The 23,937-nt window shown below is 41.4% G+C and overlaps 1 protein-coding gene across 2 annotated transcripts in view; it reads right to left on the bottom strand.

Annotated features, from left to right (window-relative positions):
- Positions 1 to 23,937, bottom strand: part of CADPS (calcium dependent secretion activator) — a 407,683-nt gene that overhangs the window by 54,174 nt on the left and 329,572 nt on the right. For both annotated transcript variants that reach the window (XM_063122067.1, XM_063122066.1), the window contains exons 23-25: positions 20,805 to 20,952; positions 8,777 to 8,851; positions 5,002 to 5,085 (exon numbers count right to left, since the gene is read on the bottom strand). In XM_063122067.1, coding sequence (XP_062978137.1) covers positions 5,002 to 5,085; positions 8,777 to 8,851; positions 20,805 to 20,952 — 307 coding nt within the window. The remainder of the gene's footprint in view (positions 1 to 5,001; positions 5,086 to 8,776; positions 8,852 to 20,804; positions 20,953 to 23,937) is intronic.

Here is a 23,937-nt window from a genome sequence, read left to right as displayed (position 1 = left end):
GCGCTTTTTATACTGTATTTCGTAATTGTGTTTTAACCTGTTGGGTGTTTTACTGTGGTTTTAAGTTTTGTGAACCGCCCAGAGAGCTTCGGCTATTGGGCGGTATAAAAATGTAATAAATAAATAAATAAATAAATAATAAATAAACGGTGATCCATGCCTTGGTAACCTCAAGACTGGATTACTGTGATGCATTCTATGTGGCATTTCCCTTGAGACTATTCAGCTGGTGCAAAATTCAGCAGATCAGTGGCTGAGCAGGGTAGCCTACTGCAACCATGCTACACCTTTGTTCAGAGAACTGCACTGGATACCAATAGCTTACCAGTCCAGGTTCAAGGTAATATTATTGACACATAAGGCCCTGAACAACTTGAGACCAGGCTACCTGGGGGAGCATCTTTTCTAATGTCAACCTGCCCATTCACTAAGATCTGCAGGGCCTCCCATCACCTCAACATTTACATCTGATGGCAAACCAGAGGGAGGGGGGGAATCTCTTCTGCAGTGTGGCAAGCACCATTCTTGAGGGTGTTTCAATTCCTGTTGAAACCACATCTATTTTCCCAGGCATTTTCTGATTGTCATACATAGCTGAGTGGATTTGGGTGTGTGTGTGTTGTTTTAATCTTGGACTTTTGTGATTCGATAATGAAGGACGGTGCATCAATATTTTAAATAAATAAGTTATAACAAATAATGCCCAACGCCCTTGCTTCTTTTCTGCTGCCCTTCTTGACAAGGAATGCATGCAACTGGGTTATTTCTGCAGCTGGCAACAGAATGGGGGTGGGGGCATTTCCATGCATTTCTGATTCAACATATCTTTAAAAACAGTTTCCAGATGGACAGAGGGACCCTTTTACAAAGGTACCATAATGCGCCCCATCTGCAATGCTGAGCATGTCTATAACAAGTATGCATTTAATTAGAATACATTACTGATCACCAACCTTGTTTGGATCTCTAAAACGTTCACCTGTTTCTAAATATTTCTAAAACTACTAGTAAAGTAGCCTAAATACGCATGCATGCCTGTGTGCGCACACACAAACACACAACTGTATCGTGTCATGAATAAATTACATATTCCAGTTGAAATAATGATAGTTTGAGTGAGACAGAATGGGTGGGTGGGTGGACGTACTCCTACGATGTCTGCGTGAACAATTAAGCAAAGCAAGGAGGCAACGTGGGTATTGCTGGCTGAAATAAAGCCCATCGTTCGTTACTATCATCCAAGTGGAGTTTAAAAGCACAGAAAAATGGCTGGGGTAGGGTTTGGGGAGAAAAGCTACTGTTGTACATCTGTAAATTGACGTAACGGGGAATGTAAGAATATAAAAGGTGTTATTTTGGATTCCGAAAAGGGTATAAGATGAACCACTGAACAGGTTCTGCAGATCGTTTTTCTTTGCCCTCTTCTCCCTAGGCTGCTGTCAGATATCCACAGAAAGCCTATGGAGCACCTTGGATATCCATTTCCCCCCCTTTTCGGTATAACTTCTGTCCACTGGGAATGTGGCCTTCTCCCTAAAAAGCAGACTGGTGTGCTATCATAGGGGCAATTTGGCATATGCATTTGGATTGTTTTGGATGGGAATGTACATTTACTGCACAGTGGAAAGTGTTCAAGTGCTGTAAGATGTGCATATATTGTATTTTATATTATGGTTTTAAACTGCTGTTTTATACTTTGAATGTTTTTAATTTTTGTGAACTGCCCAGAGAGCTCCAGCTATTGGGCGGTATAGAAATGTAATAAATAAATAAATAAATATTTCCTCCTCCAGTGCCTAACTTGTCCATCTGCCATGTTTTTTCTGACTCAAGAAGAATTGGATAAGGCAGTTTTGATAAAATTGTCCTCATTAGTGGGACAATAACTTTTCGAAAAGGTGAAGGGTGTATTGCAGATCTGTCATTGCCTAAGATACACACATTCATGTTTTCAGTCCTTCTATTGTCTCCACCCAAACTGATTTTGAGAGTTTCTGTAGCAATTTTCTAAGCAGCCCACAGAAAAAACAAAATTTATTCCCAGCAGCAAGGCCAGCTGTTTCAGATGCACATTTATTTTGGCGGGACTCTTGCAGATACCTAACTTGACATACACTCATCAGGATCATGGGAAGAAGTGAGGTTTAAACCTCCCCTTGTGGTCTCCACCTCAGTTGATCCGCTGGAACCAGCTGAGCTATGGGGAATATGAGGTGTGGCTGTAGAGGGACTCTGCCTCCCCTTCTTCCACTACAACTGGACAGTGAGTGGAGAGATCACAGGGAAGAGTAGGTTTAAAACTCCCATCCTTCCATGATTACAATGCGCCTGTTCAGACAACACACTAAGCCATGGTTAGGCTGCTAACCCTTTTGCAGCAAATGGTTAGTGAGTGTGCTTAAACCGTGGTTATGTAGCCACCATGGTTAGGAATGGTTCACATGACACGCTAAGTCATGATTCACACAACACGCTAAGCCATAATGTTTAGCACAAAATGCTTAAACACCGTGGGTTAGAGTATCGCCTGAACAGGATCAATGTGTGTCAGTGTGTGTGTGAGAGAGAGACAGAATGGGTGTGTTGATGGATGCGTGTGTGGGACTCTGCAGCCACGCCTCCTCTTCCCCACTGGTCAGCTGTTTCCGGCCAATCAGCTGAGCACTGTTGGTGGCTTAACCTCTTTTTCCCATGTTCTGCCCCACACTGCTCAGTTGATCGATGAGAAATAGCTGAGCAACGATGAAAAGAAGGTCAAGGAGAGAGGAAAGGGCCTGGGAAGAGAGGCCAACAGGTTTGATATGAAGGCCCCATGCGCTAAGTCCAGCTCATGGGCCACTGGTTCTTCATTTCTGCTGAACAACGTCTAGAATAGTTGACACTAATTAAAGATTAAATAGCAGCCATAATAGAATCAGCTGAATGACTAACCTATATTAATGTATTTGCCAGACACTGCAGTGTGCGCAGGAAGGGAAGAATTCAGTAACCATTTTGCTATGGTAATAAAACTAGGAGTAGAGAAATAATTATAGAACCTGGGCCTATGAAAAATAGTAATTTAAAAATAAAGCCAGAAAGAAGGAGTCATGGAACTACAGCAAAATAAAACGAACATTTGCCATGATAAAGATATAATATAGTAATAATTCAATCTGTCTTCCATTTTCCCTTCTCACAACCCCCCACCCCCTCAGAAGCTTAAAAAACAACCACCACAACTGCTTGTTTTTCTGTAGTGTAAAAATTGGCTACATGGATTGCAATTTCCACCCTGCCGGATGTTGTGTGATTTTTTTTGCTAGGCTGTAGCTCTTCAAGAATTATGTGACTTTTCCCCATGAAATTCCTCAGTTTACAGCAAAAATTTGTGCAGAACAAAAATAAGATTGCCAGTAACTCTCCCAAGGGTAAAATGCACTTTCTAGTTTTAATTAACGTAGCAGTTAATTCACTCCCCCCCACCCCACTTCCACAAGAAGAGACTCTTCAGATTAAATGGAACCTTGGCAGCTGTCATCAGCTTGGTTGCAATTCATTTCATAGGCATAGATATACCTATCTAATGACTGGACTGCCAGGTTTAAGAAACATTACTGGCTGCAGAAAACATCTTACTTATCTATCTAACCAAATGTAAAATGAGGTTCCATTTAGAAGAAAAAAAATCCTAGAGAATACTTTATAATGATGTGGTTAGTGAGAATGCTATTAGGACAACTGATGCATTAATTTTAAGCTGAATTTCACAGCAAGGATTGAAAATGAGGGTATCCTGCTAGGTGATAAAACGGCTTGTCATAAGACCCCTGGTGACATGTCATTTTCAGAGAGACTGGACAATATTTGATAAAAGAAGTTGGCAAAAGGCTGGTTGTTTTTGAGATATAATAATAATAAGCACTGACCACAATATTTTTCAAGATGACTTGTTTGTACAGCAGTAGAAGCAACAAATGGACTATAATAAAAATTGACTTTTTTGTTATTCTAAATCAAAGATGATATTATAGACCTAGAGAATTATGCTATCCTGCTAATGCTTCCTTTAGGCATAGTGTCATAAGCATATGGGATGCCTCCCCATAACAAATTCTTTGGCCTGATTCAGATGCTCAATTCTCAGCTTGCTAAGCCATAGTTTAACAGCTGGAAATGAACGACAAGACCATATGTTCATTCCTTGCTTCTTTCTTCATCTCTTCTGTTTCTTGGCATTTACGTCCTGGTTTAATTAAACTACAGTTAACCATTACATTTGAAACAGGGAACTCTGGTTTAATGTCAATATATTAAACAGGTTCTTAAACCAGCTACAAACTCTGGTTTAAGATGCTGGTTAGTAAACTGAGATTTCTATATAAAATTTAGATCTTTTTAATCATTTGTAGGCAATCAAAATGGTGAATAGTGGCAACCACCGCTGTAGTAGAACTGACATTTTCAAAAAGATGGTTGAACGTCGTCCAATATCATCCATTCTCTTCCCCTTGCCTAAAGTTTCTAGTGTTTGTTTTTTCACAATGTAAGGAATGAAGCTCAAAATTTAATTTGGGAAGACCTAGGGATTTGCAGCTGAAAAGATTGCTTCCTGATGTAAAACTGTTATTAAGACAATATATAGTTTAATGTTAAAATCTGTTCAAAAACACACTTGGAAGTACATTCTATTATTCCTTTTTACTCTGTTTAAAACTCCCCTTCTCCCATCAAAGAGCTTGAAGTGGAATAGATGTGGTTCCTAGTCTCCCATCCAAGCACTGGCCAGACACAGACCTGTTTTGTCTCAGCAAAGTTGCTATAACATGTGCCTTCAGTCCATGTAATTATTTTTCTTGTGATTTTAGGTATAATCATCCTTCCGTCACCCTTTTTAAAGCTATGAACATTAGATAAATATGAAGTAAAAATAGTAATGTATAGTTTTCTTTTGTAAACCGAACATTAAAAGGTGGGATACACAAACCAGTGACAATAAGCAGTGGGAAGAAACCAACTTACAGTAAATGAAAGGAAAGAGGAAAATAAGGTCCCTTCATCATATCTGGATAGTTTGGCCAGGACTCCTTCCAGGATGGTGACAAACTGGAAAAAAGAGAGAGATTTGAGTCACACAAAAATTCATAAATCCCAAACCAGCACCCTCTCCCCCACAAATTATGATTGCAACTGAGCAAATCAGAAGTAAGCCTATTGAAGCCAGTGGGGTTTTAGCAGTGAATTGACAATTTTCTAACAAGATGGATTGCTCAAATGGATGTAAAATGTCATTGACTTCATAAAGATATGAAAGTCTATCTACTTAACACTGAGAAGATAGGAGAAGGTATGGATGTATGTAACCTATCTGATTATTTTAGAGTGAAAGGTTGATAATTTGCCTGACTATATTAGCTCACGTCATGGAATGAATTCAGAAAGAGCCCTTTTGGCATTATATAGCCTTAACTCAGCTGGGTATAAATTAACCTTTAGCTACAAATGGTTTGTGGCAGGAGGCAATATCAGCTGTTTGTGATAACTGTTATTTTCTGAGATGATGATGATGATGATTTGGTAACTGGAAAGTAGGGAGGGTGAATCTGTCAAGTTTGCTTTTGTTAAGTTCATTAGAGTTCCACTGCTAAGTACATTCAATCCTGTTTCTGCTTCAGATTATAAATTTTGTTTTAAAATATCTGCATGAAAATGCATACATCATTTTGTGCACATTTCTCCCAATGTATGCATTTTGTGCACACTTTTTCAAATTTATGCATTCCCCCCATTGTATATAGTGATTTTGTTTTTGTTTTGCCCTAATCTGTGCATTTTGTGCACACCTTTTCCTAACACATATATTATTTGTGCACTTTTCTTTATTGATGAACTTGATTGCAACATTTGGAAATGTGTGAATTTCAGAGCACAACTGCATTTCATTTTCATGTGTACCTCTGTGGAGTGCAAACTAGGTGCGTTCCCATCAAAATGTGCACCAAACACAATTCTCACCCATCCCTACTGGAAAGCAATTACGTTCAAAGGACAAGCATTTCAATGAAATGTTTCACCCTTTCTTGCTTTCCATCTAAAATATTTTCCTCTTCAAATGTTTGGGAGGTTTCTCATTCGGTTTTCTGTTTTGGCAACAAAATTATACCAGAGAACAAAACTCCATGTTTCATGATATCCCAACGTTTCCAAAAATCTGTTGCTCAAAAGTGAATAAACAAAGGTGAACTTTTTTGTGACAAAAATATTAGTCACATTCATTAAAATTCTTGCTCTCTGCCTATTATATTGGTCATCTTGTGTACACTGGAGGAAAGACTGTTATGTGTGTTGTAGAAGCTAATGAGAGTGCAACCCCCAAGCATAAGGTGCAAGAAATATATTGCTCCTGGAGAGTAATACCAAATGGAGAACAGCTGGTAAATCCTTGAAGGAGATCCAGAACGGCACGTGTTGGCCCATATGTTCTACAGGTCCTTATACTTCTTATGTGTTCCTTACAGTGTTCTGCTGGTTTGGCTAATTGAAGTTAATGAAGAAATGCAATCATGCAGTGTTATAAGGATCATAGGCTGAAGTCTGCGTTGCAAGATGGTTTTCAGTCTGGAAACTGAAAACTAGATGAAACAGCATGATAAATGGCTGTTATCCCCATACAATATGTCATACTCCTACATGGGAATGCTTCTGAGTTTCTTTGCAACCCCTATATCTGGTTGATAGCCTATGAACCATAGGCACAGTAAACTGTACCCTCATTTCTGATAATATGGAGATTACTCTCTGGTGCATGAGAGTGCTGTGTAAGTAGTTTTGACCTGGTCACCAAGACAAATGAAACAGTAGTGTAGGTTAATTTTTTTGAGTGCAAAAGAAAATGTATTAGTAGCAGCATATATGAGCCAAATGTTCCTTGTCTTAGAACATTCTGTATGTCAGAAACATAAAGGCTGCAATTACCTGGGAGTAATCTCCTTGAACTCAGTGGGACTTATTTCTGACTAGACATGTGGGCTGCAAGTTTTATATGAATACAGTCTGTGCTAAGGTGGAGATCATTACTTACATATATATAATCAGCACTGCACAGTAAGACCACTCTTATCTTACTTCCAAATATTAGAGAAATGGACTTTGTGATCCAGGTCAGTCTTATGAACATAATTGTGATTGGTTTGGCAAATGTTTAGGTTTGGACTGACTGAAGGGGCTTGGCTCTCAAGCACTCCTCTCCAGGTTGTGGAGGCTTTAGTAAATGAATCCAAGTTCCATTTGGAAGTGTTTATGAAAAATGCCTTGTTGATACTTAGCAGTTGCATTATGCTGATACCCATTTCTACCTGGCCAGGATTAAATGATTGATGGAATTAGCAGGTAATGGGAATAGGGCAGGTAAAAGGAGCAACGTTTATTCATTTAATACGTTAATAATCTACCATTCCACCAATTCTCATGTCCACAAGGAAGCCCAAATCATAAAAAAAGATATAAAATCCTATTACAACTCTAAATGCAATCAATCAAAATTAGCAGGAAAATAAACTTTAATCACTAAAAGCATGGTTGGCAAAAAAGAGATCGCCTTCTCCCGTACAATCCGCCCTGCACTCTTAGGTCCTCTGGGAAGAATTTACTCCAGTCAGCCAAAACTAGGCTGACAACTGTTACCCAGAAGAGGGCCTTTTCTTCTGCTGCTCCCAGACTGTGGAATGACTATCAATTTAATAGTCTTTCTGAATTCAAGAAGGCTATAAAGACTGATCTCTTCTGGCAGGCCTACCCAGTCAAATTTTAAGATATTTGATTGTTATTTTGATATTTATTAGTTTTATACGTTTTAATCATTTTTATGTATTTTATGGTATTTGTGTCTAATGTTGTTCCACCCCTCGATCCAGAAAGAGAGGCAGGTAAGAAATAATAATAATAATAATAATAATAATAATAATAATAATAATAATATGCTTCACCTGTTTTCTGAAGGCCAGAAAGAAGGCCACAATAAGAGTCACAAGGCAGGGCTGGCCCGAGAAGAAGAAGACCCCAAATGGAGCTCCTGCCAACACTTTAAAAAGGTCTGGCTGCACCATTCAGGTGCCAATTTTTCACTTCACCTATCAAATCATACCCCCGCCAGGGCTGACTCTGCGCAGAGGAGGACGTCCCACAACAGGGTACCACTACTGTGCCTTATGAATGCCAATATTGCCTCAACCAAAGAGGCAGCCCCCCTGCTGTGATAATCTAGGGGTCTGAGAAGATTCTGATGGACATGTGGAGAAAGCTAAGTAGCTGGTGAATGGTTTGTGGGGAGGAAGTGGAGAGGATGACGTGTGTGTCTTGAATGGAAGGGAGGGAATTAGTGCAGCTTGGTGTGATGGAAAGGTTAGTAAGTAAGGACCTATAAGCTATATAGACCTATAGCCCAGGGGATGTGCCTTTGCACAGATAGCTCGCAGTCCTGTGATGCAAGCTGGTAGTTAAGGATCACTACTAACAGGTCCAAGGTGGTGCAATCAAGTTGGGAAAATTTGGGCTTTACAGCCTGCATCTAGGCTGACCCAGAAGCTACAGGTTGAACACTGGTATTACTCAATTTCGCACAGATTGCTATCATGAGACATTCAATCTGTCAAGACAAGTGATGTCTGATCTCTCCTGCGAGAAACAACAAACCACCTGAATTTCTTAATGTGTCACATTTTAATGGAAATGCTCTTTAAGAAAAAAAAAGAAAAAGTGATGTTAACAGTGAATCGTTTCACCTGAAGCTGAAGGTTACCTTTGCTACTAGGAGCGTTATCATTTCTTTGACGGTTTCTTCAATTAGTTCATCTATTTTTGAATGATACTGGTGCTGAGGAGGGGAGGAAAGACAGAAGCAAAAATATTATTAGCTTAATTCAGTGGTAATGCACACTTCTATCTTTGTTGTTGTGTCGTATTGGCAATGATATTTCGATGCCATTACATACGTGCTGTAGTGTAGTTGGCAGTAATGGATTCACATTTACACAAGGCTTTTTACTGAGGAACCTCAGACAGGATTTTGTGAATGATGGTCAGATTCTAGCTTCAGTTCCATGCATGCAGCTGAGCTGGTATTAATGAGAATCAAATGCATGCAGCACAGGACAAAGTCCAGCAACTTTCTGCTATATGTATATAATGATAATAGGGGAGGGGCAGAGGTGAAAGAGCACATTACTTCTGTATTTTAGCTTTGATCAATCCAAAGTGTTGCAATGAAGACATCCACATTCTTTAAGATTTAAGCAACTACTGAAACACAGCACACACAATAGAGCAGGAGTGGAGATGTGTAGCCCTCCAGAGGTCATTGGACTACAACTCCCATCAGCTCCAGGCAATGGTGATGAGACTTGCAGTCCAACAATATTTGGAGAGCCACACGTTCTCCATTCCTGCTGTAGGGCAACATGGCAGCTGTCTTTTGGTGCTCAGCCAAGCTGCCATTGGTCAGAAGGAGTCTAAAAAGGAGTTAATTTTAAGCAGACAGACTCCAGTAAGTGGAGCCATTGGGTACAAAAGGTTGCCCACTTCCAGAAAGCGGAGGGGAATTTAACTGGGAATTCTCCACCTTTGGCAAACAAATTAGCTAAGGACGTAACGTTCCAATGCACGTGCTTATTAAGCACTCAGGTGTAAAAATGATCGAGATGATCGACTCATGCAAAAGATGGAAAATGCAGCACTGAGGCCCCTCCGTTTACACCATGCTGGGGCATTAGGCCAGTGCCGACACAGAAAAAAGTTTGACACCAATTGAACATTCAGCATCACTTTCTACACAGCACCAGAGATTGACCCGAAGGTCCCCCACCCAATTACTGACCAGATCAAACCTTTCTGAGCTCTGAGGAAATCACCAAGGGGTGTGATTTCAGGCAATACATGAACTATTTCTTCTAGTTTTTTTAAAAAAACAAAACAAAACAAAATATGCTTTAAAAAAAAAAAACAGGCTTCTCATTACTAAGCAAACACTGTGGTGTATTCTTTTGTTTTGCCAAAGAACAGCACAAATATTTAATATATGATGATTTTTTCCACATTCCCTCTACTGCACATTAAATAAAACATTGAAAGCGCTGATCTCAGTCACTGTATTTATTTCCACTTGTTTGCGCTAATGTTATTTTAAAATGTTAACATCCAACCCCAACCCCCCGCAAACCCCACAACATTAGACGAGACAAATCTGCTATAAATACTAAATCATGCTTTGGGGAACAAAGAGTGTGAGGGGCAATTAGAAGTGTGAGACGTTGGTCCCTCAGCATTGACTAGAGTTCCACGCTAGTTTGAGCTGCTCAGTGTTTTACTTTCTTTCAATGGAACAGTCACATATTACAACAGGAACTTGGAAGAAAAGAAAACAAAATGTAGGACACACTTACCCACTCTTTAGCAAACTTTCAGATGATTGGGGACAGAAATAAAGAGGAAGGTGCAGAAGACAGGAAAAAGAACATATGAAGGTAAACAATAAATAAAAACGAAATCTTCAAAAGAAAATGGGACCTTCTAAATGGGGGGCTGTGAAAAAGCAGCAGCATGCACAGAAACAATAAGCAACAGGAAATGAAAATTATGAATAGAATCCCTTTTCACTGAAATACCTGAGATTGCTACCAGAGAGAATCACAGAGAAATTCAAAAAGAGTTTTGAAAAGTGATTGTTGCACAGAACGGAACACAGACACAGAACATCTCTAGTGTGGCAGAGAAATATCATCTTTGTTGCAACTGGAAGAGGGGGAAAGTATATGTATATATACAGAGCAGTGGCGTGGCAGCTGTATTCTGAGTTTCAGTGGGCAGACTTGTTACACTCTCCAGTTTGGGGATATCTAAAACTTGGTTCTTGCCCTCTTGCTCACTGAGTTGTGAGGCTCCTGCCCATGGGAAGAGAATTAACACAGGAGCTTTGTCCACCACATTCGTAGGCCACAATACAATTGACTTCTATTTTTAGCTAAAATTTGTAATCAATGTCTTAGAATAACAATCATAATGTCAAGTTACAACCGTAAAACACTTCTGGCTATGTTTTTATTTTCTCAATAGAGTCTATTTCATTAAGAACCCATCCTTAGATCTCCAGAGGTGATAAATTTAGATAGCTGAATGGAAAATAAGCTTTGAACTTCAAATGTGATATAGAGCATCCATTCCATTCTTCTTCTATTGACGGCACATTCAGACTCTAGGATGAAAAGGGGTGTGCACAGGGATGGGTGAACCCCCATATGTCTGCTGGGGGGGGATCTGGTGCAGGGAAATCTGGACCATTTGAGGCCCTGTGGATTTCCCCAAAGCTCTGGTGCGTCGGCTGGATTTCATGTGGTGGCTCTCCAGCTTTATCAAAGGTGAGATACGCTAATGGCAATGGGAAACTTATGGCTAGGTAGTTGTAAATGCTTTAAGGCCACAAATGGCGTAAAACACTTCAATTATGGCCATAATTTTCTGACAACAGGCTAATAGCAACCACCATTAGCCTATCTCACTTTTTATGTATCCAGAGAGCTTCCCTGCATGAAATCCAACAGCAAGGGGGACAGTAATGGGGGGATGGTCCACTATGGACTCTGCTAGTTGGATTTTTCGGAATTCAGCCTCATTGGAGTCTGCAGCACATTTCTCCAGCATCCCTAGGTGTGCATGTGTGGAATGTGACAGCTTCTCCACAGAGGCAAACGCGAACCCATAGGCTGGATATACACATACAGCAGAATTAAGTGGCAGACTCTCAAGGAAGTAGAATAGATTACACCACTCAACCTGTACACTTCTGAGTGTACACTTCTGAATGTTCGCCTGTGAGTGAGCTGAACTTGAAATTTTGGGAAGAGCCCATAGCTCAGTGGGACAGCACATGTAGAAGTTCCCAGGTTCAATGCCTGGCATCTCCAACAAAAAGAGAATCAGGTACAGTGATGTGAAAGACCTCCACCTGAGACTTTGAGGAGCTGCTGCCAGGCAGAGTAAACAGTATTGGTCTGGACTTACAATTGCTCTGACCGGTATGAGGCAGTCCCCTGCATGAAGACCTTTCATTGCCTCGTGCTAACAGTCAAACTGAGTTTTTAGGGGAACTGATCTTTCATTCGCAGTATAAAGTTGTAGAGTTCATTCTACCACCTCAGGACTCTACTACCACATTCTGCTACATATGTACATTTCAGACAAATCCCCAGAAGGGGAGGGGTCTATATGCACAGCGTGGGTGTGGGTGGGTGTATGCACGCGTGCATGTGCATATCTATTTGTGTATGCATTGTGTGTGCATGTTACAAGCCAGCATTTGAGTGTGCATGTGTTTGCGTGCACAGGAAACAGCATAGATATGCTGGAGAGGAGAGGACGGAGGGCACTTGCAACTTGCAGCAAGGATAAGGACAGAGGAAGACTCAGCAAGAGATGCTAAGAAAAGCAGCAGCATTTCAAAGTCCCAACTAGTACGTGTTTCTGCCTCCCTTCCTCGTGTAAAGGGTCCAAAGATCGAGGTCTCTGTAAAGCAGGGGTGTTGAACCTCCTTCAGCTGAGGGCCACATTCCACTTTGGAGAAGCTCTCAGGGGGCGCATTCTAGAGGTGGGTGTGGCAAAGGCAAAAAGGGTGGGGCTAAAATACCAAGAATATTAGCATGTTTAGCTTAAGGCTCTTACTGAGCCTTAGGAGAGGCATTTCAACATTTTAGAATGATGAAAAAACTGCACAAAGCCAGGGCACCTCCAGTGATTGGTGATTTTTATTTATTTATTTATTTGATTTGTATCCCACCTTTCTACCAATAAGACTGGTGCTCAAGGCAGTTGGGGAAGAGAGGGTGGGGCCAAGGGAAGGGGTGTGGCTTCTGGGGAACCCTAGAGACCCAAGCTAGGCTGGTTTTGTCCTCTTGACCAGAAGTTCCCCACCCCTATTGTAAAGATATCTGCTGTTGACCCAAGTAGGCATGTACAGCACAGACAGATCTGTATTGGCACAGGAGTGTGGGGACTTGTGGAAAGATAATGCAAATAACTGAGTTAAGGAAGCAGAAACTAATGAAAATATTCCTGAGTTTGCAGCTGGGGGGTGCACAGTCTTCCCCAAATCACAATGATTTGCACAGGGATCGGGTACCCATATGCATCCCCCTTGCTCCCTCTTCCCCATCTGCTTAATATCTTCTCCACTTGCAGAACCCCTCTTTCTCCAGCAGCCACAGCCACATTGGCAGATATTTACTCTGGATGGTGGGATGCAGGCAGCGCTGCTGAGGAGTAGCATGCGAAAACATGAAGAGCGTGCTTGACAGAACAACTCCCTGGATGCACAAAGCAGCAGACATCATGTCCTTGAGTATGTAACCCTTTGACATAGGAACACGTGCCACCCACGAAGCACAGGACAAACAAAGCTTGCAAATGCACACCATGCACACCAGTGGAACTATGTTGGCCCGGGCTCCATTTTGAAAAGCACAAAAAGGCCAAACGGTATTTTGTGCACAATGCTGTACAGGCCCAAACCTGGCATGCTCTGGCTCCTATAGACATGCACGGAAACGGGACCCTGATCGGCATGTTAGGCTGAGCAGGAGTACAGCAAAGATAACGGACGGGCAAGCTGGGCAAGTCCAAAACGGCATCTGTGCTTTTGAAAATGCGGCCCGTGGGAAATGGTGGCAATGCATGGACTTGAAAATAAAAGATTCTCTTGACTGACTTGTCCCCCCCTCCCCTTGCTTGGGCTTTTCCATATAAGTCCAAAAGACATGCTTAATTTGCCACATTATCATATTGTTTTAATCAAGGACTTTTGTTTGTTGGAGGTGAGGGAGAGTGAAATGTCTCTTGTTAGTGTTCATTTTCATTGGATAAATTATGAGATTTAACTAAAAGGATGGCTAGGTGTGTGCAAAATAATACAGTGTGAAATGTATTGACAAATATATTTTCAATTAAAATCTTGTTTACAACGCAAATACGAACAGCAGCAGCAGCAGCAGCAGCAGCACTAGAATGCAGCCAGAAAGACAGCAGACTTGTCGTCTGATTCTCCAACTCCTTCACCATGGCAAGCTCTATTGAAATGAACAAAACTTGTGCTGGTGGAACTGTTGAGAGGATTGCGTTAGGCCTCCTCACCTGCAGAAAGTGTTTACTATGGCTGCTGGCTATAAGAACCATCACATTTGGGGGGGTCCAAACCAGCTCCTTATTCTAAACTTTTGACTGTGCTAAACAGAGAATGTGAATGAATTAGTTCATATGCACCAGAGGTGGGTGACTCTGGAGGTCCAGTTTCTGCCCCCCCAGAATCCACTGGTGGACACACCCTGGCCACTGCTGAAACTGTCTCCAAATTTTGGTGGCAGCTGAGTGTTGAGGAAAAGCCCACATTTCTCCTTTAAAACAAGGTGCACAAAGAGCGTACACCTTGTTTTAATGCAAAATTATGGCCTTAGAAGCCCCAAAGGGAAAATGCAGCGTTTTTCTCATCAATGCTGCACGCTGCTGAAATTCAGTAGCAATTCAGCAGTGATTTAGGGGCAGTGGGGGCACCAAAAAGGATGGGGGGGGGGGATGCATGCGGTTTATATGCACTGAAACTAAGTTTTACTCTACATCTACCTTTTGCCTATGGTTAGGATCTCCCTCCTCCACCACATCGTTCTTGATACTCAGTTATATATAAATGGTTAGAGAAGTAAAGTAAATTTTAAGTCAATGTTCATGGGACTCCTGTTCATGTTCTAATTATGCCACTTTTCAGTCAGGATGATGTGGGTTGATGCATGGCGTGGATTAATATGTGGATGATCCTGCTTCTGGCAGACATTGAAACGGTGGAAGTTCTGTGGCCTTTTTTAATTTGTCAAAGGCAGGTCCCTGCGCATAGCCAATAGTGTCCTACATGTACATCCGTCCTTTTCTCCACGGAGCCCAAGGCGACATACATGATCCTCCATTTTAGTGGCTATTTTATTCGGCATGCTACAAACATGTGGTGGCTTGCAAAGTTGTGCTTCCTGCTTAAAATGAATGTCTCAGCTGACCAGTTTGCTACGGTCAGCGAGCTGCCACAAGTAAAGAAGAAAACTGTGACAAGCTGGACAGATGTGCACCAGCCTTCCCTGGACTGTAAATGTCACGCTAGTCTTGTTATCATAGCACTGCAGATAGAGCCTTAAGTGCTCAGTTCAGAGTGGAGAAGATGAAAAAAACATAGGAAGCTGCTTTGTATCAGATCAGGGCCAAGCCAGATGTGAGGTTAAGCATGTGACCTAACAGTAGGTGAGTGGGTGATCTAGTTTGAAATGGGGCTAAAGGATTAAATCCTCCCACAACATGATGGTCCTTATCTGGATTCTCCCTGCCCACACGTGCTATTTAGTAAACAAAAAACAACCACGCAAGGGCCAATCAGGTACTTAACACCATATCTAATTTGGTTTTCACACAATTTGTCCAACTTGCCCAGTATGTTTTTATTCTGACAGGTGGAAACTCTACAGGATCTTAGAGAATGATCTTTTCCATCACTTGCTACCTGATCATTTTGACAGGAGACAGCAGGGGTTGAAACCTGGGGTCTTCTGTATGCAAATCTTGCGCTCCCATGTCTGGATGAGAGTCCTTTAAATCCAGCTAGAACATGCTCTTATATCAGCACAATCTCTCCTATGTGCATGCTTGTTGCTGTTGTTTAAATAAATGGAAGAGCTGCATTCATGTATCAGAGAACTATTTACCTGCCTAACCTCCATGGAAAAAGAAGATCTCCATATCAAAGTCTCCAGAGAGAACATGGCACAAGTAGTTTAGGAGGAGTGAGAAGGCCTTGAGGTTGGTGCAGATGGCTGCTGAATGACAGCCCAGTGGAGGCTGGTGGCAAAACACCTTGGACAGCTCCTTTAGAGTTCTGACTGACACTCAGAGCAGATTCACCACCCCACTGACATCGGTGCCACCAGCATGTGGACTGGTTCAGTCCACATCTGACAGCATCTACACAGCCAGAAGTACGAGACAGGAAACTGTCAATAAGTGAAGCCATGTAAGAGGCCTTCCCCAACTGGTGCCCTCCAGATGTGTTGCACAACTCTCATCATCTGCAGACAACATGCTCAGTGGGGATGGTAGAAGTTGTAGTCCAACACATCAAGAGAGTGCAAGGTTAGGGAAAGCTGCCATAGGATATGGGTCCCAAAGCAGTGCATTACTCAGACACAGCCCAATTGCTCTTCTACTTCAGATAATTCAGAGTTCTGCTTTTTCCTGCGTTGCCCCTTAACTCATAACCCATGGCCTCACTTGTTGGTGCTTTTTCCTCCTTCATTCCAGTCTGGAAAACTGGCTTCCCTGCATCAAAGCAGGTGTTTGCATTTCCCAAATTGGTTTTCAGGAGTGGGTTGCCAACTTGACCTAACTATTGGGAAACTTCAGCCTACTTTATTAGTAGGTGGATTTAAGTTCATTTACATTCACTTTATTAAGCTGATTCCATCTGACTTGGGTGTGTATATGAGAGACATGTTTTGCCATGGAGTCGCTAACAGATTGTGCGTATGCTGCATTTCTGTTAGCGACCATCTGACCTTGGAAAAGAAATAAAAACATACCAGACCAACCAAGAAATGTTTGATACATAAGTTTATGCCTGTTGATGCATTAAAAATTCAGAGGAAAAAAATAAATATTTAAGGTAGTAAATTATTTCTGCCAAATGTCTGAACAGCTGCCTTTGAATATAAGGACAGAGAGAATATGGGTTTCTGTGTTTAGCGGAATGCTTTCCCTACAATGTATCGAAGTATGCCAAATTTATCATACAAAAGAACTGGAGAAATAATGCTAACATTTGGGGGCTCAGTATGATACGATGGATAGGCCTCAACATACAAAGGAATTGTATATGTTGCGAGGAAATCTAATCACAGTTCATATTGAGTTGTTTTGGGCTAGCATGGGAAGAGGGAAGGATTTCACCAACTCATTTGTCAAATGCCTTTGACTTTACCTGCTGGTTACTATACTGGCAGTGGAGTAGAAGCTGCTGCAAATGGACTGCTCCCAAGTATGGAATTGGTAGTTTGCCACTGAAATGTGGTGGCAAATTGCTACAGAGCAGTACGTAGGTGGTGTCTAGTTTATTCTCAAGCTAAATTTGACCTTTTTACCACATGGTAGAGGCTATAGACCAGCAAATAAAGCTAAATCACCAATTCGTAGCAAATTTCGGCTGCGCAATGGGGACAGTGAGAGGGCACATGCAGTGGGGGGTTGGCAGGAGCCACCTGTTGCCTATCCCTGGTAGAAGACATGAATAGAAAAAATGGGAACTGGGAGCACACTGAGGGATTTATCTGAAAAGGAAGTGCCAAGTTCCTGTGCCGCCCCAGGTCTGCTGTGGCTTTGGGAATAGACTGTGATTCAACAACCAAGAGCTCAGGTGGGGAACGGAAAGCATCTCAGCAGCACAGCCTTGGAGGGATGTGGTTGGCATGAGGCAGAAATGCAACAGTGAGCCCTGGCATCCCTTTGGAACAGGCCATGTGGAAAGGGGTATGGTCAGAGACACCCAACCTAGGTCTAATTTACGTGGAGCAGGATATTCCACTATGAAAGTGGTATGAAGGCAGTATATAAAAGGCAGGAGCCACACTACTGCTTAATAGCGGTATTGAAGTGCACAGACAACTGTTGGGGCCCATTGAAACATACCACATACCGCTTTCACAGTGCTATATCCTGCTTGGTGTGGCTCCTGCCTTTTATAGACCGCTTTTATAGTGCAATATCCTGCTTGGTGTAGATTAGGCCCTAATTTGCAGAAGGAGTTGGGTAGAATATTAGAGCAATTGGCAGGAATATCATCTGACATAGTACAATCCTTACCAGTCACTCTGTATATTAACAATTGTTCATCTTTGAGAGGAATAGGAGAAAAGCAAAGAGAAACGAGGTGGCATGAACAACTCAGATGAGGTAGGAAGTCATTAAAATGAATAAAAAAAGAAAACAAAAGAGATGGAAAAAGGAGGTGTGTAACAGTAACTTATGCACTGATAATTCACATCTGATTTGCAGGTCTATTAGTTGAGCTATTTGTTTAAAACATCATACCACAGCAACTGCTACTTCACACAATAGCTTTGTGATCTCTGTACTACAGTATCAATACCTTCTCAAAGAGGCACACGTGGATTGCCTAAGATATATTAAGGCTGATTCTCTGTGCAACTGAATTGCTGCTTGTCATCCACCATGATAGGTCATGGATTTGCAAGAATAATGTGAGTGCCAAAGCAAGTAAAATGGGGGTTGATCAGGGGCAATTGAGCCTTGCAAGTGCCTTTTGTCTATGTTATACCTGATGGTAAATGAAACTGATACAGCTGACAAATGGCAAATAAAAAACTTACGGAACAAAATTTCACATCACATGTACAAGAAGATAAGCAAAATCCTAGCCATAGTATGTGCATAATACCTGCCATTTATTACAACTAATAGTATTATTTATTATTAGAAATTGTTATGGTAGGTGCTGGTGAGTTATATCTGTCAGGAGATTCTGGGTTCAAATAGGGAGTATTGCGAGCCAGGTGCTGGCTTTTTACTAACTGGGCCATTGGAAAAGCTTAGAAGAATCCCTTTCTGGCCAACTACCAGAAGCCTCAGGGTAGAACCCTTCAGAAACAGGAAATTAGGTGATTATAGGCAGCCAAGCACTATTCCAATTTCCGCCTAGAGCCTGCTGTCATGTTTCAGCCTGAGCAACTTAATACTAGATAAAGTCACTTGTCTTCCACCACATCTACCAGAATATTCTCCAATCTGCCCAATTATTCCTTGGTTTGCTATGCCCCACATCATCTTCTTACACATGGCATCAGTGTGGTCACAGACAAATAGAGCTCTTTCGCTTAGAAAAAAAGTGAGCAAGGGAGTACTTGATAAAAGAGTATAAAATTATGCATGGTGTGGAGAAAGTGGAGAGGGAGACATTTTTCTCCCTTTGTCCTAATACTAGGCATTCAATAAAGCTGTGTGGTGGAATATTTAGCAGAGCTAAAAAGTACTTCTTCTCACATCACATAGTTAAACTATGGAGTTCGCTACCACAAGATGTAATGATAGCCACCAGCATGGGCAGCTTTAAAAGGGGATTAAGAAATTCATGAAGATAAAAGCTGTTAATGGCTATTAGTCATGATGGTTGTATATTACCTCCATTATCAGAGGCAGTATGCCTCTCAATACCCATTCTTGGGGAATAGGGTTCGATTGCGCTTGCGGGCTTTTCTTATGCTTTTAGACCTTACAACAGATTTCGTCTACCACAGTGGTTGGAGTCTGATCATGCCAAATTGTATGAACAGATCACTTCAATTTTTATCTCTGCAGGGCCCCATGGTTTCCTCTTCTATGTTTGGGAAGAGACACTAAAAAGGTGTCTCTCCTCAGTTTCTGAGCTCTCTGATTCATACATCTGGAATAAGTCAGGGATCATAAGGCAGGACATTTTAGTGAAGAAATTATTGGGCTCCACTATTTAAATATGATGAACTTTCATGGTGATTTCTTTTCTTAAAGCACTATGAAAAGACTGCACAAATTGAGATGATGGAAATCAAATCCTGCAGTTCTAGGTACTAAGGTTAATTTCAGGCCAGGAGTAATGGGAGTTCATTTTTGTACAAGCTTTGACTTTGGTGAGGGAAGATCTTTAGTATTCACAAGAGTAAAGTTGCATCCTGGGATAAATAACAAGAGAAGACTGCTGAAACAACAAATGATACACCAAACAAACAAACAAACAAACAGAAAATGAAGACATAAAGATCCAATCCAATACTTAATATTCAATAATCAAAGCCCAATCCCCCCTTGCACCCAGTGGGCTCTGGATTGGACCTTCTTTTACGAGTATCAGAATGAGGTAAATATTTTAACAAAACAAAAATTTTAACCCATCTGAAGTTGATTCTGAACATGAGAAGCTACAGTAGTATGCACTACCGAAAATGAGATAGGAGAATCCAAGGCCTATGTCTGGACTGCTCATAAACGGAAATGAAAAATGTTGAACATTGTTGAAAGCCTTCTGAGCATAAACGATTATGATGATGCATTTCATCTAGCCCAATTCAGCATGTCTTTCTACTTCACAACACCACATGTAGACATTTCAAAGTTGCAACGATGTCTTGAGAAGTTAAACAAATTAGACTAGCAGATGATAAAACTGGACCAGTTTGGAACCTTTGAGTCATTAAGGACCTGGAAGTATTATAAACTTAGATTCTGGACAAGTCAATTCAGGCAGGACTGCATTTCATTTAAGAACAAATGACTTGAACAATTTAATTCCCTTTAAGTCAGTAGGCTTAAGTCCTTTTGTTTTTGCCAAGGGATTTTCTTTGCCTGATGGTCAAAATAATAACTTGCTTGCAATCAGATGGTTGCATGTAAACATCAATACTTTAGGCAAATATACATCTAGTTCCAAGGTGGAGTTAATGACTCAATATAAAACACTGCCATGCATAAATAGGCATTAGAGGTACCTTGTGCACATCACAGTCCTCATTAACAGTCACTTCTAAGTGACTGGGGTTCTGAGTGTCCATAGTCATGGAGATTTGTTGGACAGGGTGACCCTGCATTTTCATCTGCATAGTCTATATATGGAAGACTAAATCCACAGCTGTTAGAATTTTGTAAACCTAGCAGAATATGAGATGCATATTTTTTTTCTTTAAACATTGTAAAAAAAAAAGTGTAAGTTTTACCTCTTGGCCCATTTCCATACTGCAAAGTTTTGTTGATTGAGCTTTGGCATCAACCATAACATTAAACATGGTGCATATTGACTGAGGGACTCTGAAATCTGTTGACCGGCTTGTTTTTTGCAGCTTTACTTCAAATGCAATCCTGGTTCTATTAAACATAATAAGAAAGGGACATTTTGAATGAGCTTTAAGATACTGCAGCTAATAATTATTGTGACTAATGCAATATTATGGACGTTTCAGTGCAATGGCATTTTGCATTCTGGTACGAGTGCCATAAAACAAAAAAATGGATACAGTAGAGTATCCATGAATGGCGGCATAAAAATCCTTAAATAAATAAATATATAAATAGGGCATCAAGTTTTCAAGCTGCATAGTACTTCAAGCAGGAAATATGAATTCTGCCTGAAGAAAAGTTCTGTGGCAATATGAAACTTGCCACTTGATGCCAGCAGTAGCTGTTCCAATGAAAGCTGGAAGGATCACCTTGATCCTATCTGACTTGATGGCTACTAGCCCTGATGGTTATGTGCTACCTTCGGTATCCGAGGCAGTAAGCTTGTGTGCACCAGTTGCTGGGGAACATGGGCAGGAGGGTGCTGTTGCACCATGTCCTGTTTTGTTGGTCCCTGGTCGACAGCTGGTTGGCCACCATGTGAACAGAGCGCTGACTAGATGGACCCTTGGTCTGATTCAGCATGGCACTTTTTATGTTCTTAGTATAATACAAAATAATGTCCTTCTCAGACTATTATACGTCTATGTTATATTAAAGAACAAGAAAATGTAGTAAATACCTTCACATATTAACTAAACAGTGTGATGATATTATCAACGCAAGTTATAAAAATGTGCACCTATCATATGGCTAGCATTAACTAATGTATAGCTGAAGTACACCAGGGACCAAACAGAAAACTCACAGCATTATAGAAAACCGTATGGGTGCTCAGTGCTCAGCACAAATTATATAAACCCGTTAATTGCTTGACTCTACAGTAATACTGAATTATTGCATTTTTATTTCTTTTATAGTGTGACTTGTTTGCCAGTACTCTTCTCAATTGTCACACAAGCTACTATAAGTTGTTTTCTTTGACAAATAAATATATAACATCTCCTCAGGTTCCATTGCAAAGCAGGTAGCTAACAACGAGTGCATAATCATGCATGCAAATCCTGCTATTTCTAGCAGGCGTACTAAAGTTTGTTCCATTAACATTTGGTTTCCACTGTAGACATGATGAGGATGGGATGTAAAACATGGGCTTGCCATCGAAAAGAGGAGTCCAATGTCTATTTCTCTCCTTCTCATGCTGTGAACTTCTCAGCCCCCTCCTTTACCGGACAATGATATAGAATGCAGTGCAGCAAGCTAATTCTAGACCCTGGACTTCATGGTCTTAGGGCCCCTGACTTTAGATGGCCATTACTTTTTTTTACAGTTGTGATGCACACAATTAACATTTCTTTCCCCCAGCTTCTCTCTCTCACACACACACACTGCGCCACATGCTTTACAACTGCTCCTACATTCCTGATACATTACAGCAAAAAACAAACAAAAGACAATTTGCCAATCTGGATTAAAAGAAGTTATACTTTGAATGTGTGCAGTTTCACATTTTAAGCTTACTTAAATCATGGCACCATTATGACAACAGGGATAAAATGGAGCTTGCTTCTCTCTCGTCTAGCAACACATCTACATCGTTGCCAGACAAACCAATATTCTGCTGATTTTGACATGGAAAGGAAGGCTTCATTCCATCTTGGGAAAGCATAGGAGAAGCCTCCCTTTCAAAAGGCCAGGCCTGACCCTCAAAGCAGAATGGTGTACGTGATACAAAGCCGTCAATCCCACCTGACATGACCACGATTCTTCAGATTTGATCCCTTGACCTCCTACCCTCCTTTGATCCAAATTTACATTAAGGCTCCAAAATGTCAGCCCAAGAGAGTCACCAGGAAAACTCACTCATCAAGTGTTAATGCTTACCTATTTGTTTGAGATCAGAGGAAGGAAAGATGATTCCCAGATAGCACACATCCTAGTTTTGATGAGGCCTCAGAGACAGGATTCTGGCCACTGCTTACGTTTTAAAGAATTAACTCCATTTTGGGTGCATATTACCAGCTCCTGGACAGCCCAGTAGTTAAGTATGTTTGACCCCAAAGAAGCATCACTCTGGCCATTTCTACACCAGCCCGAACATCCGGGCTGGTCACGTCCGAGTCCCTGTGCATCCAAATGACACACAGGGACTCCTGGGGGCAAGCGGGGATGAGCATGGGTTTTCCCAGGGATAAATAATCCCTGGGAAAACCCGTTTCTTCTCAGGATCGTCCCAAGACCGCAGGAGGTGTGTGGGCGCCCATCCCAGCTTTGTCCTGCCTCCTCGTGAGTAAACACAAGGAGGTGGGAAATGGGCACTGGGCACAGAGCTCTTCAGGCGCTCCGTGCCCATCAGGGGCGGAGGGTGGAGGGGGAGCGGTTTTTTTAAAACAACAACACTTTACCTGTAGTTGGAGCGCACGTGCGCTCATCTTCACTTAAAAATAATAATGGTGGGCACGACATCCCTCCTTCCTCCTGGGATGTCACGTGTGCATTTGGCTAAGGGGAGGATCTCGCGATCAGAATATTGCTAGATCCTTCCCCCTCCCTCCCTCTACACCCGTATGGTGTAGAAAGGGCCTCTCTCTCACAAGAGGAAACTTGTGAAACTCCCCCTTCTTCCTTCCCCTGCCTCTGTCTTTATTTCTCTCTTCAGTGCTGAAGGGGTACTCCACCGCCTTGATGTGCAGACATAGGGCATGTCTACACCAACCTTATATCCCGGGGTAGCCCTTGGATCGTCCCTGTGCATGCAAAGGACACACAGGGGATCCTGGGTGCAAGCAGGGACGATCCCTCCATTTTACTGGGATAATCCTTAGGTGTAGAAAGGGCCTTAGACTCTATTCTAAATTCAGCTTCTTCTAAGCTTAAAGAAAACATGACGGAAGAACAGCTGACCTGTGTCAATTCAAATCAAGTTCACACTTCTTTATTATTTATTTATTTATTTATTTATTTATTTATTTATATAGCACCATCAGTGTACATGGTGCTGTACAGAGTAAAACA

This window comes from Elgaria multicarinata, chromosome 3, assembly GCF_023053635.1.
Source record: "Elgaria multicarinata webbii isolate HBS135686 ecotype San Diego chromosome 3, rElgMul1.1.pri, whole genome shotgun sequence".
NCBI lineage: Eukaryota > Metazoa > Chordata > Lepidosauria > Squamata > Anguidae > Elgaria > Elgaria multicarinata.
Note: the sequence above shows the minus strand (reverse complement) of the source record. Positions and strands in the feature narration are given on the sequence as shown.